The sequence below is a fragment of the Serinus canaria genome, chromosome 27, assembly GCF_022539315.1.
Source record: "Serinus canaria isolate serCan28SL12 chromosome 27, serCan2020, whole genome shotgun sequence".
Taxonomy (NCBI): Eukaryota; Metazoa; Chordata; class Aves; order Passeriformes; family Fringillidae; genus Serinus; species Serinus canaria.
The window spans coordinates 1972122-1990331 of record NC_066340.1 but is presented as its reverse complement, the minus strand read 5'-3'; the positions used below and the strand labels follow the sequence as shown (position 1 = coordinate 1990331).

Genomic DNA, 18210 nt, shown 5'->3' with positions numbered 1-18210 from the left:
ACAGTCCCCACCATGGCTGAGGGCTGGCCTGGGGCCGCTGCTGCTGCCCGGGGGATGCAGGGGCAGGCACAGCCCTTGCCAGCTGTAGCACCCACTCCTCACCTGGCCCAGGGTTACCTTGCTCTCTCCGGCTGCCAGCAGCTGGCCGGCAGCTCCCTGCCCGTGCCGGGTGCCCCGGGGGCAGCCTGGCCCCTCTCCAGCCCTGCTCTGCCCCGACTCCCACCCCAAACCCCGCGTCTGGGTCTTCCCTCTTGCACCACACCTGCGGGGCACGGAGGGAGGCGAAGCTCGGCCCAGGTGGGAGGGACCGGGCTCCCGTTAAATCCGGTCCTTGCCCAGACCCACCCTCGTGTATGAGCTCCAGGTGCTGGAGGTGCTGCAGCGGAGCCGCGCAGGAGCGGGGACGAGCTCAGGTACCTCCGAGTGCTGATTCCCAGGGCCAGCTTTGCCTTTGCCATGCCTCTTCCAAGTCCTTTTTTTTTTTCCTTTCAGTTCTCATGCTAATGCTGCGTGCAGCTTGTATCAGTTCTTCCCTTCCATCGCTCCTCTTGCTGCTGCTTTGCATTTAGCTGGGGGTTATTCTCCTGCCTCGGGAGGAGTCTGCCTCGGGTCTTAAATAAGACAAGATGTGGTTGTTCCTGCCCCAGCAGTGCTGCCAGGGGGTAGAAACTGAGCCGTGGTGATCCAGGGTGGGGAAGGCTGCTGGACAGTGCTAGGAGCAGTGGTGTGGAATTATGCATGTTGCTCTAGCTGAGGTTCTGAGGTTTACTCAGTAGTCCATGGGGTTTATGACATGAGCAATTACCTTTCTTACCCTTTTGAAGCCTATTTAAGATTTCCAGTGGTGTTTGTTGTCTGTGCATGTGTCCAAGTGCATGTTTCCTCCTCTGCCTCAAGTGAGCTCAGCTGAGGTGAAGTGGCTGGGATTGTGTGCTCCAGTGTCTCCTTCCTCCCTGTGGGAGGCTGTGGTGTGGGAACTGTGGAGAGTTCAAGGCAATAAAAGTGCCATGTGGGGGCAGAGGTTAGTGTGGGGCTCTGAGTTACTCAGGGCATTGTGGTAGCACTGAACCACAGCCAGCCAGGAAGGTCAAAGCACAGGGAATGGGGTCAGTAACCCCGTGCTGTGAAACCAAAAATGCTGTGAAACCAAAACCAGGTTCTGGGCCTCCATGCTGGTGTCAGAGGAGAGGGGATTATCTGCAGGGTGGCATAGAAACTGGGCAGCCAGGGCTGCAGGTGGGAGGGCTTGGATCTGCTGCTGGTGTAGGTGGGTGTATTAGGAGGAAAATGGAGTCTGCAGAGGGGAGGAAATGAATCTAGTTCTACCTTAACTTCTTGGGCCCAAGGGAAGAGCCTGAAGCATGTTCTGGTGCTTCATGAGGTTTCCAGGCCTGGCTGCAGCTCTGTGCACTGCAGGGGATGTGCCCAGGCCAGCACAGATGTTCAGGGCCCTTCTGAAACACCTGCAGTGTGCAGAGCCCCCCCCGGGCAGCAGCTGCCACCCTGTCCCTCCCCCCTGACCCCTGAAATGCAGGGAAAGAGCCTCTGACACTGCAGATTGCTCTGGTGCTGCCACTGAGTCCCGTAAGGGCTGGAGGGAGATGTTCCCATGGTCTCAGAGAAGAAACATCCTGGCTTGTGCTCCGAGGAGCTCGTTTGTGTCTGTTCCTGTAAGTCATCTCAAACATTCTTAGGATTTGCTAATTTAGCCTATTTTTAGACAGACACCCTGCTCTAAAGACACTGCTGTCCCTGAGCCTCCCATGTCAACTGCTCACCCACAAAGAGGGGAGAGGAAACTTCTGCTGCTGTGCTGGGACCTCTCTTGGAAAAGAGGACCAGGCTGTGTGCTGCTCTTGTACCCGGAGAAGCTCTGCCAGAGGGGAAAGAGCTGTCCCGGGAGAGGAAAAGGCTGTAATGCAGTGGGAGGGGGAGCTGCTGGAGCAACGATTTCAACATTCCTAACAACCCGCCTCCTCCAAAAGCCTGGAGACCCTTCCAGAAGTTGCTAAACAAGCAGCACTTTGGGAGGGGGGGCAGGGGGGGTCACTGGGGGTGGGTGGCTCCTGCTGGGGATGCTCTCGGGTTGCACTGGAGGGTTTCTCACTGCCCCACCAAACATCCTGCTCTGGCGCTGCTCATGCCTCATCGTGCAGCTCCGGGGGCTGGGCAGATACCAAGATGCTGTCTGGGATTTCACAAACGCTCCTTTTTCTTGCTGCTGAGCGAGGGAGGAGGCTCCGACAAGACTCCCCCTCGGGCAGCCCCTCCTCGGGCACCAGGTGCTGGAACCCCCCGGAGCTGGGCTGTATTAATATCTGCCATGTGATACCGTGGCTCTCCCTGCTCTGCAGGGAAAACACAGCATAACCATGGGAACTTTCTTCCTCAGCCCCCTCAGCACGCCCCTCTAATCCAGGCAAGTCGCCCGCAGCCCTCGCAGCGATTAAACTGCGTGTAATGAGCTCTGGAAATCCTGGGTGTCCCAGCAGTTCCCTCTGCCCTTCCTGGCCAGGGGATGTGTAACAGCCTTGTCATCGGGAGGCTCCCAGGGCTCACGTTGCAAGGAAAAACAACCAGCCTTGGCAGCTGGCTGAGCTGTTTTGGGGTCTGCACAGGCAGGGAGCGAGGCTGTGTCCCGGCTCGTATGTCTGAGCTCCAAATAACCGCGCTGGGACACCCAGCCCGCAGCTGCCGGCGATGCTGCTGGGCAGCGCTGCCAGCTCTGCCCTTTCCCTGGTGCCAGAGCGGGGCCGGGGGGGGGTCCCACCGAGCTCCTGCGGAGGAAACAGGAGGGACTTTGCTCTGTGTGCATCCCCGGGCTCGGCCCGTGCGGCGTGGCGGGGCTGAGCCGTGCCCGGCGGCTTTGGGAAGGGCGGGCGGTTATCGGGGTGTGCCCGCCCAGCCCTGGCCCCGGGCACCAGGCTCCTGGCAGCCGCGCCCAGCAGCGCCCTGCAGCCCTCCAAACACAGCACCCCACCTCCTTCCCCACGGGGGTGATCCAGTCCCAGTCTGACACCCCCAGCCCGGCTCGTTTTCCTACCTCAGGGGTGGCTGCCAAGAGCCGGGGTTACCGTGCTGAGCTGCAGCTCCAACTCCCTCACTGAGGACATTTCTAAGCATGTCCATCTGCATGTGAAACCTGTGACTTGTCCCCTTCAGCTCAGAGAGAGTTGTGTTCCACAGCCTGCTTCCAGTAGCAGAAACTCTGCCATTTCCAGTCTGGTTGTGTTTGTGCCAGCTTATTTCCATCTTTCTGTGCTAGCCTTGAGTTAGCTGAGACAACAGAGCTCCTTCCCTGGAATTTCCATAGAGCCAGTGGATCTCCCAGGCCTGGCTGAACCAGCCTGTCTGGGCATGGCTGCAGTGCTGGGGTTCCCTGTGCCAGGGCTGCTCTGATTCTGTCCCAGAATCGGGGCACAGAGCCCTGGGCATGGCTCATGGCACAGGCTCCTACCTGTGCCCATGCCTGGCCTCTCTTCCCTGCCCAGGGGGCACAGCCAGACCCTGCCCAGCCCTTGCCATGGGTGTGCCATTCCCTGTGGCTCTGGGGAGGTCCTGATGTCTGTGGGGGGCATTTGCCCACAGCTGGTGGCCAGCAGCCACCCTGTGATTCCTCCTTCACCTCAGCCCTTCTCCTTTGCTCCTCCAAGCACAAGAGCCAAGGCTCCAAATTCCTCTGAGCAGCTTGGGAGACCTCTCACTTCAACCCAGAGAAGGGAAGGGAGGAGAAATGAGGTTTGGAGGCTAATTCTGGCAGCATCACACTTGAGAAAGATCAAAAACTCAGGGCAGGAGTACAAGAAAGGAGGGAAGCTGTTGCGTGCATGCTCCTGGAGGCCCCGACAGCCCTGGTTCATGCATCCTGCACGTTATTTCTGTACCTACTTAAATTAAAACCAGCCTTGTCTTGTGGATGCTGACTGGAGCCAGGCAGTTCTTCTCCCCAGGGGAGAATCCAATTTTCACTCCATCTCGCTTGTGTTTTTGACCTGGAATGACTCTGCTTTTTATATTTAACAAAGGCTCCCTCCAAGCCTGGTACCACGCTGCACTTCTCACGCAGAGCTGGCACTGCTGTGCCACATGGTGCCCCATGGCAGGAGACCTTGGGTGGTTTCCCAAGGTGGGCATCTGCTACCTGGACTCTGACCTGCACCCCCTGGCAGAGCTGTGCCTCTCCTGAGGTGGCAAAAACTTTGTGGGCAGAGCCCTGGCATGGCCAGCCAGGAAAGGGGGAAGGGGGTCTGGGTGCTAGCCTGCTCCTGCATCCACTGTGCCCTGGGGCTGGACTCTGGAAATGCCAAGGAAGAGCCAGGTGCTGGCCATGGCACAGCCAGCAGGGAGGGCACTGTGGGCTGTGGCACTGCTGCAGTCAGAGGAGGGATCCCACTACCTGCAGCCCCCCACCCAGCTGCCCCCCAGTTTCTCACAGATCCCTTCCCAGCTGGTTCTCCACAGGGATAACCAGCTCCAAACTCAGTCCATCCCCTCTGGGAACTGGGGCAGACCTGGCTCCAACAGCACAGCCCAAAATTCCCAGAGGTTCCCACCTCTAGCAATAATTAACAACAATTCAGAGCTGCCTAATTCAGGCTCCAGAGCTGCTTCCCTTCCTGCAGTACAGCCCTGCTCCCACTCCTGGAACTGAAACCTCTCAGAGGCTCAGGAGACACGGCGGGGGCCGGGCTGACAGCAAGGTGAATGGGGTTGAGGTATTTATTCACTCCTGCAGCTCTCGGAAGCCCTGGAGAGGCTTTACCTGCCCTGACTCGCCCGGGGCCGGGGGCTGACAGCAGCAGCAGACAGCAGCGATGTTTTGCTTCCAATTCCCTGCACTTGATGAGCTCGGGGTGTCCCGAGTGTCTTTCTAGCAAGATATGGGGCTTCTCCAGGGTTATATAACTCACCCAGGGCAGAGCTGCCCTGCTTGGAGCCACCCTCCGTTCCTGCTCTCGACACCTGGCAGGGTAATTAGTCACTGATTACGGGCGGTGACGCAGGGCCCAGCTCCTGCCCGCACCCACGGGGCTCAGGGACTGCCTTGGAGCAACGTGTCTGCTTCCTAATCCTGTGACTCCATCGTTAATCAGCCCGGGATAAGAGAGTAAATAAGTCTGTCACTGGAGGCTGGTGCAGGACAGGACAAATATTTTACTAAGTGTACCCCTCTATTTGTGAGTGTCACACGCCAGAGCCGCACAGGATGTGGAGAGGGAGCCCTGAGCTGGGGCAGTAACTCCTGCCAGCAAAGCTTGGGCTCTGGATCTCTGGATAGCCCGTGGTCCCCAGCAGTGCTGCCCTCCCCAGGGAGCAGGGAGGACGGTGGGGTGCTGACCCAGGGCCTGTGCTGGGCCTGGATGTCCCCAACAGGGAGATGCTGGGCTGGCACAATGGGTACAAAGGGCTGCAGGGTTATTGTCCTCATCCCAAGGCAAGGGGGTGAAGGTGGCAGCATGTTGCTGAGGGACAGCTCCTGCCCAGCAGCAGGGGAGCAGCAGCTGGGGGAACCCCATTTGATTGTTGATGTAGCAAGATAACTTCCCCACCTCCAAACAGCATCCCAAGACCCTTTTTCCCAGACCTCTGAGGAAAGCCAACCTCATTCCATAGGGGTTTATAATGGGGAATAAAAAAAACATTTTCTGCCTAAAGCAAAGTATTCAAAGCTTATCTGCAGTCAGATTCCTCGAGCAGCACCACCACTGAGGCAGCAGCCACGTCCACAGGCTTACAGACTTGTGTTGTACCAGGAAAATAAAATCCTGGATTAGCTGTACACCCCCTTGCAGGACACTGCCCTGGCAGGCAGCTCCAGCTCTGCCCCACAGGGCTCCAGCCTTGCTGCCTGTCCTTGGCTGCCTCCCGGGGGTCAGGGTCCCGTGGGGAGGCTGCTAGAACCTTCATTTCATTCTTAATCCAGAAAAATAAGCAAATAAAAGCAGGATTCCACTTTAGGCCTTTGAATCTTGAAAAGCTGTTGCCAACGAGCCTTTCATGTGCTTGCCCAGCTACGCTGTGGCACTGGGAGCAGAGGCTGGAGGGGCTGGAAAAGCAGGAGACAGGGGGACTTGATTTCATATGAGCTGAATTCCAGCTTTCACTCCAATGGAAAAGTCCATAAAAAGGGGATTTGGAGTCTGCTCCTGCCCGGGGCATGCCTGTGTAACCACTCCTCTCTGCATTCCTCAGATTCTTATTCTGCTGGAGACTGGATTGAAGACGGGGTCTGAGCTCCCTGCTGGAGGAAGGAGGCGAGGAGGAGGAGAAGGAGGAGGTTTCCCTTGGCCTCTAAGCTGTGAAACCGGAAAACCAAAGCATGTCACAGGTCATAGAATCCCACGTGCTGCGTGTTGGGCAGACTGTGTGCATTTCCTCACCCGAGGAAAGCAAGAGCCTGCACCCAGCAGGGTACCCCAGGCTGCCGGGCAAGTACGTCTACTACTCCACAGAGAGCTGGACTGACCCCCCCTCCATGGTGCACCCCAAAGCTCACCTGCTCCCCAGGTATGGAGCCCAGCCCGTGCAGCAGCATGTGGCAGCTCACACGCAGGGGAAGGACCAGCAGAATTCCTCCTTGGAGAGACCTCCTGCCCCGTGCCAGCTGAAGGAGGAGGAGAGCACCAGCACGGACCCTGAGGATCAGCCAATGTCTCCCTCCCTGGATTTAACCATAGAGACTCTCAACCAGATGATCCTAGAGATTGACCCCACCTTCCAGCCCTTGCTGTGCAAGCCAGTGAGGGCTGCAGGCCAGCCTGCTGCTCAGGGTGACACTGCGGCCACCAAGAAGCAGGAGCAGGAGGCAATAGGTGAGGCGAAGAGGATCAGAGTTGGGGACTCTGTCCTGACATCAGGGTCCCATAATAAGGAGCCAGTTGTGTATCCAAGCTCTGCCTGACTCCAGGGCTTCCACAGTGAGGGCTGCAGGCCAGCCTGCTGCTCAGGGTGACACTGCAGCCACCAAGGAGCAGGAGGCAATAGGTGAGGCAAAGGCAGCACTGAGGCCACCAAAGCTCCCACCTGGTGAAAATCAGAGCCTGGTTGGGCACATGTCTGTCCCCTGGACCCACACAAGGTCCTGTGCTCCTGGGGAGGCTGGAGATAGGTACCAGGGACATTCCCTGCTGTCCCCAGGGAGATCAGTGTGGGGGACTCTGTCCTGACATCAGGGTTCCATACTAAGGAGCAGGAGTTGTGTGTCTGCCTGACTCCAGTGCTTCCACAGCCCTGCTCTGATCACTGTTGGCATGTCTCATGTCCAGGCAGCTCAAAGGGGTCCAGAAAGGAACAGGGAAAACAGCTTTTAGTTCTACCTGATGTTCATTTCCCTGTGCTTGAAGAAAACAATTCTCATTGCAAATGGGACTTGCAGCTGTTGGAAAACTTCTGATCCCAGTTGTCACCACCAGTGACAGGCTCTGGGTGCCCAGTGAGGACCCTGCTCCCCTCAAGGGCAGCAGAACCTTTCCCAGGGTCACACTTGACCTGTGGGAGCACACAGATTTGCAGCCAGATTTCCAGTGCCCTGGGCTAAGGTATCGAGTGTTGCACAACCATCCCATTTAAGTGTTCCCAACCCTTTTGCCAGGGAAATTCTTTTTCCAGAGCTTGTGCACTCCCTGGGCAGCATACCTGGCATAGGCAAGGCAGCAGCAGCACATACCAGCCCTGTCTCTGCTCACAGTGCCTTATGTGACCCCTTGTGCAACTCTTCCCTGTCACCCCTGCAGCCCAAACTCAGATTTGGGATCCAACTCTTCCTGCCTGGCCTCTCCTGCTCATTTTGGGTGTTCAACACCCTGTGCATGGGACAGCCCCAGCACATGGGGAGCTGACAGTGCTGACAGGACAGGTCTAGGGTGGTTCAGGGGCCTCAAGCCTCACTGCTTCCCAAAAGATTTATTGCCCATCCTTGTCTTTACACATGGAAATACCTCGACAATCAGTCCCCAGGCTTCTTTCCACAGCAAGGTCAAATGTGAGGATGTTAAAGACAAGAAAAAAATATTAAATTCTGCCTGAGCCCTCATGCAAACACAGGGAGATGAGGTGGGTGTGAGGGTCCTGGGCATTGCAGGAGCCAGGCAATTCCAGAGCAGACAGTGTCCCTGCTTCCTGCTGGGATGGACAGGGTGGCCTTGCAGATAAAATACTGTGACAAAGTGCAGATCCAGCTCTGGCTGCTCAGTGCCTGTCCCATTCCACTGCCCCCTCCATGCTCTGCTCAGGGGCTGGAGCCTCACACAGCTCCTCAGGTAACGTGCTAGTGGTCTGGAGAATCTGGCTGCAAGCATGGAACTGAACATCTGGAAAGCTGGCCACAAATTCAGTGGGGAAAGCCTCACTCCAGCTTTCATTTTCTTTGAACAGCTCTTGGTTTTTTACCCAAACTTCCTCCCATAGTGGAGCATTCACTCACCTGCTCCTGCTCCAGCCCTGCAGCCTGTGCCCAGGTGTGAGGGTGGCAGGGACAGAGGGTGCCCAAGAGAGGTGAGAGGGGCTCATTCTTGTCTTGTCTAGTGGAGACCAGGAGGAAGCTTTAAACATGGCACTCGATCCTGATGGGTCCCTTCCAGCTCAGCACAGTCTGTGAAATGCTGCAGCAACAGGAGGCACCTTCATGAGAGGCACTATTCCTTCTGGATCCTTCTAGATCCTAGAGGAGAAAGGAGATCTCAGATCTCGGCTTGCGTGACATCTGGGCTCTGTGCTTGTGGCACTTTTGCCACTCCTTGATGCTGGAAAACTTGCCAAGGTCTTGAGCAAATATTTGAGGTTTAACCATAGGTGATAAGAGGAGCAAAGGCAGAGAAGTAGGAGGTAAAAGGCCTCACGAGCCTGGTGCACAGACACTTGTCAGTTCTTTGAACAATTAAAATCCCCATTTCTTTCTCCTTTTGGAGAGATACTGACAAAAAGCGTCTGGCCAGCTCGCTGCAAGGGTTTGTGCACTGGTGCCAGGACATGTGGCCACAGAGCTGCCCCCAGGCTGGGCACTGGAGGAGCTGCTGCTGGCAGCAGGGCTGTGGAGGAGCTGGCTCTGGCTCTGTCCTCTGTGATCCAGCTGTGTCCCCACTGGGGACCAGCCCTCCTGGCACACCCAGCGCCTCCTTGGCTGTGTTTATCCAATCTCCTGCTGGGATTGGCACAAAGGGGCTCAGGGAGTCACTTCTGTACAGCCCTGTGCTTTTCCTGCTCATCCAGCTCCCTGCCCCAGAGCTCAGGGTGTTGCTGGAGCCAGCAGGTCCATCAGGACCTGTCACACCGTGGGCAGGGAGCTCAGGGCTGTCAGAGCAGTTTGTCATTGCTGCAGCAAAAAGGATTTTCCCTCTCTGAGGAACACCTTTGAGAAGGGGAACTTTCCTGAGCTCCATGGCAGGGCAAGAACCAGGAGCTGAAAGCAAAGCTGGGCACGTCCAGACTGGAAGGGAGGTGCACACCTCTGGCTCTGGAGTGATTAAGTGATTAACCACAGGAGCAGCTTCCCTGGGATGTGATGAATCTGCCATGGCTGCAAGCACTCAGATCAAGTCAGAGTTGCTCAAAGGCCCCTTCCAGCTCAGGCAGAAATGCTGGCTTTGTCCAAGGAAGCCTGGACCTGACGTGCCCTGGTCAGCACAGCCCCTGGTGCTGGCTGTGAGGTTCCACTGAGGGTTTTGGACAGGAGATGCTGTGAGCTGTGTTCTCTTGTCACTAAGGGCAAGTGGAGGGGCTGGCTCTGAGCACAAAGAGAAGGAAGAATCCCACAGCAGGACACAGGCACAGAGACTGCCTGGGAAGTTACTGCTCCAGAGAGATCTGTGAAGGGTGGGAGGAAGGAGGAGGGAGCAGCCAGCTCCTGCCTGGGTCTGTGCTTGCTGCCAGCAAGGCTGGTCCTGTACACCAAGAATGTTCTATCTGCCCCTGTCCCACGTGGATTTTCCACTGCCTCACTGCCCCAGCTGTACCTGGGGCCAGGTGACATCCCCTGCTCCTCTGCCTGGGGTGTGCAGGGCCACCCTCCGAACCTGACGTCACCCTGGGGGCAGCAGCCAGGTGTTTTTCTCTTGAGTCAGGTACAAACAGAGCAGCTGCTGGAGGGAACACCCTCCTCTGGCTGCAGGTCTCAGCAGGTCCTGGCTGGGTAATGCTGGCGAGGGGGGTCTGAGCAGCCAGACTTGACCGCACGTAACCCCTTCCCTGGGAGCCTGCCAGCACGGGGGGAGTCACTTCACCTTGGGGTCTGTGAGGAATCTGCCCTCACAGGGTCTCAACAAAGGGCACTGCTGGGCCCCCAACCCTGCAGAGGGGGAGCCAAATTTCCCAGCAGGAAGAACAGATGCATGTTTCTCACAGAGCTTTGCTAAGGAACCCAACTTGCACATCAGATCCTTCATAACCTCCTCTCTCTCTCTCTCTCTCTCTCTGCAGACATCAAGTACATAGAGCTGACACCAGGCAGAGCCACAGGGCCTGACCTGCCACAGGGCTCCCCCAGCCCTTCAGGCACCCCCTTCTCCAGGTCCCCTCAGACCAACAGCTTTCTGCCCCAAAAAGGGGCACTGGGAGGCAAATACAGCTCCAGTGACAGCGTGGTTTTCTCCAGCCCACCCGGACCCCCGAGCCCCCAGCCGGCCGCCCTGACCTGCAGCAAAGCATCCGAGAGCACCAGCACTCCCTGGCAGTGCCTGGCAGGACACACGGACACAGTGTCCTGCAGCCCAGGGGCCCTCAGCACCTCCCCAGGTGTTGACAACCTGCTGAAGCCCGTGCAGGTGCTGAGGGCCCAGCAGAGGGGGAGCTGGGTGTCCCAGCTCTCCACCAGCCCTGGCTCTGACACCAGCTACATCCTGGGCAGGTAAACGTCACCTGTGCCTGCTGGAAGGGGCACAGGGCAGTCCCTCATTCCTTGGGCTGGCAGATGATGCCCTGCAGGGTTGGTGCAGTGGCTGGCATGGTCTCTGTGTGTGAACAACCCCTGATCTCTGCTCTGTCTCCCTCCTGCAGTAGCACCCACTCGCTCCACAATGACGACTCTGATCCTTCGGCCGCTGCCTCCCTGTCCCCTGCCAGCTCCCTGAGCAGCCCCTGCTCCCCTTCCTCTGCCATCGTGCCTCAGCCCAGGGAGGCTTTTGGCCAGAGCTCCCCCCAGCCCCGGGCAGGGAGCTCCCCCAGCACCTCCCTGGCCCCGAAGGGCCAGGCCAGCAGCTGCCCCCCCTCCATCCTCACCTCGGCTGCCGACATCCCAGTGCTGCTGGTGAACGGGTGCCTGGAACAAGGAGATGGACCCCTCCAGCCGGCCAGAGCCCCCCCCAGCTGTGCCACACAGCCCCCCCTGGCCAGCTGCAGCCTGGCCTCAAGAACTGGGGGCCTGAACAACGCTCAGTCAGCACCCACCCTCAGCTGCCTCTCAGACAGTGAGTCATGGGCAGGGTGGGGAGCAGTGCACAGCCCGAAACTGCTGGGAAACAGGGGGCAAACCCCATTTTCCCTCTGCTTTAGCTGCTTATATTCCCTCTGCTTATAGACACAAGAGATGAGAGGTGCTTGCTGTGTTTCCCCATGGTCCAGGTGGTCTCCAGCCTGAGGGTGGTGACCCAGGATTAGGCACAGCTTTCTGCCCACCGCTGTCCTGGGACATGGGCTCAGCAGCCAGGAATGCTCTGCTGCCTCCAGGAGATGCAGATGCACCTATTTATAGTACCTGAGAATGAGAAACATCATTCTGTGCTGTCCTGTCCTGTTTGCAGACCCAGAGCGGGCTGGGAGGAGGGGTTGGGGTTCCCGTTTGCTCTGAGGACACCAAAAGGTACCAGGGTTCACAAGGTCCCTCATTCAAGGGCAGACACTAGGGCTATTGTTCTCTGGAGGAGATGAGCAGAGGCAGCTCTCAGGGCAGAGGGTTTTAATTGGGATCCTTGTGGGAATAGCAAGAGGGTGTGTGGGTCAGATCCTGGTGTAAATCCCATGGGCCAGTGGACTGTGCAGGGCTGGGCAGGCTGGCACTGCCAGGGGATTCCGTGTGACCCTCTCTGCACTGCATCACAGCCTGCCAAGAGAGATAATTACATGGAGAACGAGCTATTCTGAGGAGTGGGGGGAGAAAGGGTTCAAAAGGATTGAAAAACCTTCAGCCCTGGCCACCCTGAGAGAGAAATGTCTTTGCTGGGCTCTGCCATCTGTGCAGGTCCTTCAGGTTCCTGCAGGCATCCTTCACATCCTGTGGTCTCTTGCAGGTCCCCTGAAGGCTGGGCAGCCCACCATGAAGTTTGTGATGGACACATCAAAATTCTGGTTCAAGCCAAGCATCAGCAGGGACCGAGGTGAGGCAGGAAAGGCTCTATGGGTGTGACCCCTCCTCGGGCTCTGGCCTGTCCCCAGAGCTCTCTGGTGTCCCTGTGGGGACTCAGTGGGGGCAAATCAAAGCCTGCTGGGTGCTGATGGGTGTGGAGGAACCCTCTCAAGGGTTGTGTCATGGCCCCTCTGTGTCCTCCAAGCCCAGCAAAGCTTCTCCTGCCCGTCACACAGCATGGCCTGGGCAGGAGCTGAGTGTCCTGGGGACTGCAGGGACCTGTGGGGCCAAGCCAGGGCCCTGCAGGGATGCTGCAGTTGGTGCCACACCAGGGATGTGCATGTCCTTGGCACATGCTCCAGAGCTTTTGCTGCTGCTGCCAAGGAGGGACTCCCTGCAGAGCAGCGGGGCACAGGGCAGGGAGTTCCCACCTGTTGTGTTTGGCTGAGCCCCTGCCTGTGCTCTTACAGCAATCCAGCTGCTGAGGGACAAGGAGCCAGGCACGTTCCTGGTGAGGGACAGCACCTCCTTCCGGGGCTCCTTCGGGCTGGCCATGAAGGTTCCTGGCTCTCCCTCCGGCAGCCAGACAGGTATGGGGGTGCACGGGGGGGGGTTGCTTCAAGGGTTTAACTGAAACTACTCAAAATAAAGCCACAGAGAAGCCACAGCACTCTGCTGTGTGGGAGGTGATGGTGGAGAGTCTCTGGGTGCCCTCTTCTCACAGGGGCTGGCACCATGATGGTGGCACAAAGCAGCTCCAGTAATGCCCTGGGACAGGACTCTGGGGTGGCCAGGGTGACACAGTGGCACTGGGGCCGGTGCTGATGCTGATTGTGGTTCCTCTTGCAGGTGAGGAGAGCAGTGACCTCGTCCGGCACTTCCTCATCGAGTCCTCCACCAAAGGGGTTCACCTGAAGGGTGCCAGTGAGGAGCTGTACTTTGGTAAGGACAGTGCTGTGCCCACAGCAACCCTGGCAGCCCCAGGAGCTGCTCCCAAAGCCCCTGAAGCACCAGGCAGGACCAGGTGAATGTGCTGCACAGCTGCCAGCACAGGAACCCCCCAGGTCCCACCTGCACCTCCGTGGCAGTGAGACCGTGGCTCCAAAGCAGGAACATGAGCTCGCTGTTGGGACACTGCTGCAGGGTGCAGGTGTGTGGGTGGGGCGTTCCAGGCAGCAGCCCCCCCAGACTCACAATTCTGGTTGCAGGGAGCCTCTCTGCCTTCGTCTACCAGCACTCCATCACCCCTCTGGCGCTGCCCTGCAAGCTCAGCATCCCCACGCGAGGTAGGAAATGCAGCAGGAGGGAGGATCCGGGCAGCCCCTCCCGCTGCTCCGGGGAGGTGGGCGAGGTCCTGCTGTGGGGAGGGGTCTGAGCCCCCCTCCAGGTGCCTGCCAGGGGCTGCTCCCCTGGCTGCAGGTGGAGCAGGGACCTGCAGAGCTGACCTGGGGACGGGAGGGTGGTGACTCCTTTCCGCTGGGGGCGAGGGAAGTAGGAGTGGGAGATCAGAGGTGAATGGAGAGGGAAATAAAGGACAATTAAGTTAATTGCTGCTCTAAACCTCTGCAATTAGAGTGGTCCTGGGCCTTTGAGCCTCTTGTGAGATAAGGAACGGCCAAGGAGGTGAGCAGCTCAGCCTGGCCTGTGGCATCACAGCTCCTGCTTGTCCCTTGTGCAGATCTCGCTGATGGAGAGGACAGCCCTGACTGCAGCCCTGAACCTGCCCTGTCCCTGGCCAGGAAAACTGCAGGTGAGGACAGGAGCCAGCTGCTGGCCCTGGGGACAGCCTTGGGCACTCTGTGACAGCTGCAGGTCACCCCTGTGCAGGGGTGGGCACTGGTGTGACATCCCCCTCAGCTTCCCCTATGGGGCTGGAGATAGCTGCAGGATTTCTGCAGATTTTTCCCCGGGCTGAAAGGGAGCCTGATATTTTTAAGGAAAGGAAACTTTGGGTCCTCAAGTTGCTTGAAAACACAGTTCTTGAGGTCATGAGGCTGAGAAAAGACGCCCAGGTTCCACAGTTTTGAAGAGTTCCTGATTTTTAAGCCTCTCTCCTGAGGGCTTCAATGGGGGTGGAACAGCTGGAGCTTTAGGATGGGCAGTCAGGGGCTGGTGAAATTCCCTTACAGGGCACATGTGGGAATGACAGAGCAGGATGGGGAAGGGTCTGTGCACCTCAGCCTGGGTGGGCTCCAGGTGAGAGCAAAGAATGAAGGGCAGGAGACCACACGGATGGGTCACAGTGCAGGCTGGGGAGCTGGGGACTGCTTTGTTTTGCTGGAAATTCTGAAAAATCAGTTGGCAGGCTGGAAAGTTTAGTTTGACCCAGAACAGCCCTTTAAACAGCACAATCAGCCTGAAATGTCATGTTTTAGGTTGGCCGTCAGCCCTTCGTTAGCTTGGGGTATTTCTGCTTTTCATTAAAGGAAATATGTAATAAACAGAAAAAAGAAAAACCCAGCAAATGTGACATTTAGAAACGGGAAATTAAATACTTTGACTTTTACAACAATTAGTGCAAAGAATTAAAGCAAACCAAACTAAATTAGTGAAGAATTTCTGAGTCACCAAATCTCTTAATTTTCGTCAAAACAAACCTGACCCGGGCCCATGTGAGGGATCTGCAGGATGACCCCGGGGACCCAGCCCTGGCTCTGGCCCGGGTCACATCCGTGCTGAGCTGTGCTGTCCTTGCAGTGTGCAACGTCCTGTACCTCAACTCGGTGAATGTGGAGACGCTGACAGGAGCCCCAGCCATCCTGAAGGGCATCTCCTGCACCTTGGAGCTGGAGACGCTGCCCACCCCAACCCTGGTGCACTTCAGGGTGACGGAGCAGGGCGTCACGCTGACCGACGTCCAGAGGAAGTAAGAGCTCAGATGGGCCAAGGGGGGGTTCATGGAGAGGCAGCTCCCTCCTCACCTCCCAGCCTCAGGAAAACCTGTCTGGTTGGACAAACTCATGACACCATCCAGGGATGGATTTGACAACTTAGCAAGGGGTGCTGTGTTTGGAATCAGCTGCACTCAGGGTTGGGGTTTTGGGATGCCTTGAGACCCCCAGTCTTCCACAAGCACAACAGGATTTGCAAATTCCTGTCCTTTCCCAGGCCCTTCCCTTTCCTAATGATTCCCTCTCCTCTTCCAGGGTGTTTTTCAGGCGACACTACCCCTTGGCTGCCATCAGGTTCTGTGGGATGGACCCTGAGAACAGAAAGTGAGTTTTGAGCAGCCGTGCCCGTTGGGGCCACCCGCTGTGCTCCCTTCCCTGTGCTTCCCAGTGCCTCTGCACCACTTCAAATCCCAAATCCCATAAAACTGCCCTGGGCACACCATGCTGGGGTGGATCTAAACATAACCCTTGGCTTTGCAGCTGATGGAATGAGTTAAACATCAGCCTCTGAGCAACTCCAATTCTGTTCTTCCCCCAGGTGGCAGAAGTACTGCAAGTCCTCCAGGTAAGAGCAGGGACCTCCCTCATGGAGTGGGGGGCTGGAATCCGGGGGGGAATGCTGCTGCTTTTGGAAGTGGCTGCATTGCAGAGCAGCAAAGAATGAGCTCAAAGGATGAGGAGGGGATGTGATAGAAGTTACCATGGTGGCAGGATGAGGCGTGGACTGATGGGTGAAGCTTTTGGGGAGGGTTGCTCTGTAGGTTTGGATGAGAGGTTTGGCTGAGCCCAGTTCTCCACATCCCTTCATGCAGAACCCCCCTTCCAAATCCCACAGCCTTCCCAGGGACTTGTGCTGGGTTCAGGAAGTGAGTTTATATCTGGCTCTACCTTGTGCTCAAGAATCTTTTCACAGCTGGGGAAGCCTTGCCAAAAATGCTCCTCCCGGCTGCTTGGCTTCCAAGGAAACGTGATTGGGGAGAGGGCCAAGGTGGAATTGCTGGAACTGGGATTTGGCTTTGTGGCTGGGCTGGTTTCAGCCTATTTCCTTCAGATTCCTGGATGCAAACTGAATAAGCCTCTTTTCCTTCTCAAAGAATCTTTGGGTTCGTGGCCAAAAGCCAGACAGACTCGGAGAACCTCTGTCACCTGTTTGCAGAGTACGACACCGTGCAGCCAGTGTCCCTTGTCATCGACCTGCTCCGCCAGCTCCTGCCCAGCCCATAGGGACACAACCCTGGGACACTCAGGGCCAGCAGCTGCCCACACACTGCTGAGCTTCTCCTGCTCCCCTTCTCCTGCTTCTGAGTTGCATTTTGGCAACAGCACGTATTTCAAATTTTTTGTTATGCACTGTCACATCGGGAGCCTCAGCTAAAGACTTTCAGCTCTGGTGGGATGAGATGCTCCTGCAAGCCTCTCCATGGAGCACTGGCTGCCCCAGGGAAGGGATGGGAGCTGTGCTCTCTACGGAACCACTGTCCCTCAACTGGACTATCTGCTTTGAAGGACCACAATGCTCTGGCTGGGGTTTCCACCAGCCAAGAGGTCCCCTGTTCTTGGGGTGTCTGGGCTGGGGAGGTCATGGAGCTGAACTGAGCTGAGCTCCCACCATTGGGGACTCAGCCCTGACACCCCAGTGCTGCAGGAGGGAAAGCCTGGGGGAGGAATCACCCCCTAAGCAGCACAAAGAGGCAGCTTTGCAAATCAAAGTGTATAAAATGACTAAGTCCTGCTGGAAACCTGCTTCCCTCAAGGAGCAAGCAGCATCCCCAGGCAGGAATGACAGAGCAGCTCATTTTTCCTGGTGCTGGGAAATTCTCCTGCCCTTTTACGCAGTGCGGGGTTGCGGGCTGGGCTCGACCTCCCAGCATTGCAGAGAGCTGGGAAATAAATGGTGACATTTCCATGACAGTGAAACATCATCGGGTTTTTGGAAATGACTTGCCAGAATTTGGGCTGGATTCTCAGATGACGTAAATTGGCAGAGCCTCGAGGAAGATGCTGCTGCTATGATCTGCAGCAGCTGAAGGGTCAGCTCGTGCTGTAGCTCAGAGCAGAAAGCAGCTCTGAGGCCACCATACTCTTCTCTACCTTATTTCTCATTTGGTGCCTCTGCTTTGGTTTAATTTTGGCCCCCATGTTAAGAAACCCTCACAGGGGTATTTTCAATAAAGCTGTAAAATATTTTTCAACAACACCACGAGGATGGCAGCAATGGAGACACTTGCTCTGCTCCAGAGCAGCTGAACAAATGCACCCAGGGCAGAGTCCCTGTGCTCCAGCCAGGTTGTGGAAAGGGTCCAGCTGTGGCCACTCTTGGCAATGACCAGAATAGATATTGGGGTCACTGCAGGGGGAGCACATGGGGCACTAGGAGACAGCAGCAGCTTTGTCCCCTCAGTCCGTCTGCCCTGAGCTCTGCTCAGCCAAAACCCAGCACTGCAGGGTAGGCTCAGGAGCTGATGCCCAAGGGATCCAGGGGGCTGCAGCCCCCCAAGGTCACAGGCAGCTTGGGCTGTGGGACCTCAGCCCTGAGACCCTGGGGCAGCCCTGGAACCCCCAGAGCTGGACTCTGTTGTTCTCATGTTGCTGGTCAGGATCAGCAGCTGCAAATGGGGACAGGCAAAGGTTTTGGCTCCACACGATGCTTTGGGGGTCGTGCTGCCCTCCTGAGCCCGGCCAGCCCTGGTAGCCATCAGCACAGGGCCAGGGCACAGGGCTGGGCTCCAGGAGGCCCATCTGTCGTGCCAGCAGATTTCTGGGCTGTCTGTATTGGCTGCAGCTCCATCCTGGTGCTATTTGCACAACGCCAGCACCGCCCACGGCCCGGCTCCGGTAACCGGAGCATCAGGGTGGCGCCAGCCCCGGATGGCACTGCCAGCCCCGGGAGCCACCAAACACAGACTCGGCGACCTCCTGGGCCATGACCCCGGGCAGAACTGGCTGCAGACACTGGGACAGAGCCAAGCCGTGACCGGGAAGTGCGCAGCTGTCGCAATTCCTGTGCCTGGGCATCTCCCATCTGAATCCTGACACCCTCCCCAA

The 18210-nt window shown here is 57.4% G+C and overlaps 1 protein-coding gene across 3 annotated transcripts; it reads left to right on the top strand.

Moving 5' to 3' along the window:
* Positions 1-311: 311 nt before the first annotated feature.
* Positions 312-17362, top strand: TNS4 (tensin 4). Of its 3 annotated transcripts, none has more exons than XM_030232403.2 (13): positions 312-413; positions 6193-6812; positions 10414-10840; positions 10993-11399; positions 12219-12305; positions 12745-12864; positions 13124-13216; positions 13483-13560; positions 13953-14024; positions 14972-15140; positions 15421-15489; positions 15704-15730; positions 16260-17362. In XM_030232403.2, exons 2-13 carry the CDS (start codon positions 6320-6322, stop codon positions 16387-16389), a joined length of 2172 nt encoding a protein of 723 aa, XP_030088263.2. In that variant the 5' UTR covers positions 312-413; positions 6193-6319; the 3' UTR covers positions 16390-17362. The 3 variants fall into 3 exon arrangements, with proteins under 3 accessions (XP_030088263.2, XP_030088261.2, XP_030088264.2); XM_030232401.2 differs by having other exon boundaries at positions 10990-11399; XM_030232404.2 differs by lacking the exon at positions 16260-17362 and having other exon boundaries at positions 10990-11399; positions 15646-15730.
* The last annotated feature ends 848 nt before the right edge of the window (positions 17363-18210 follow it).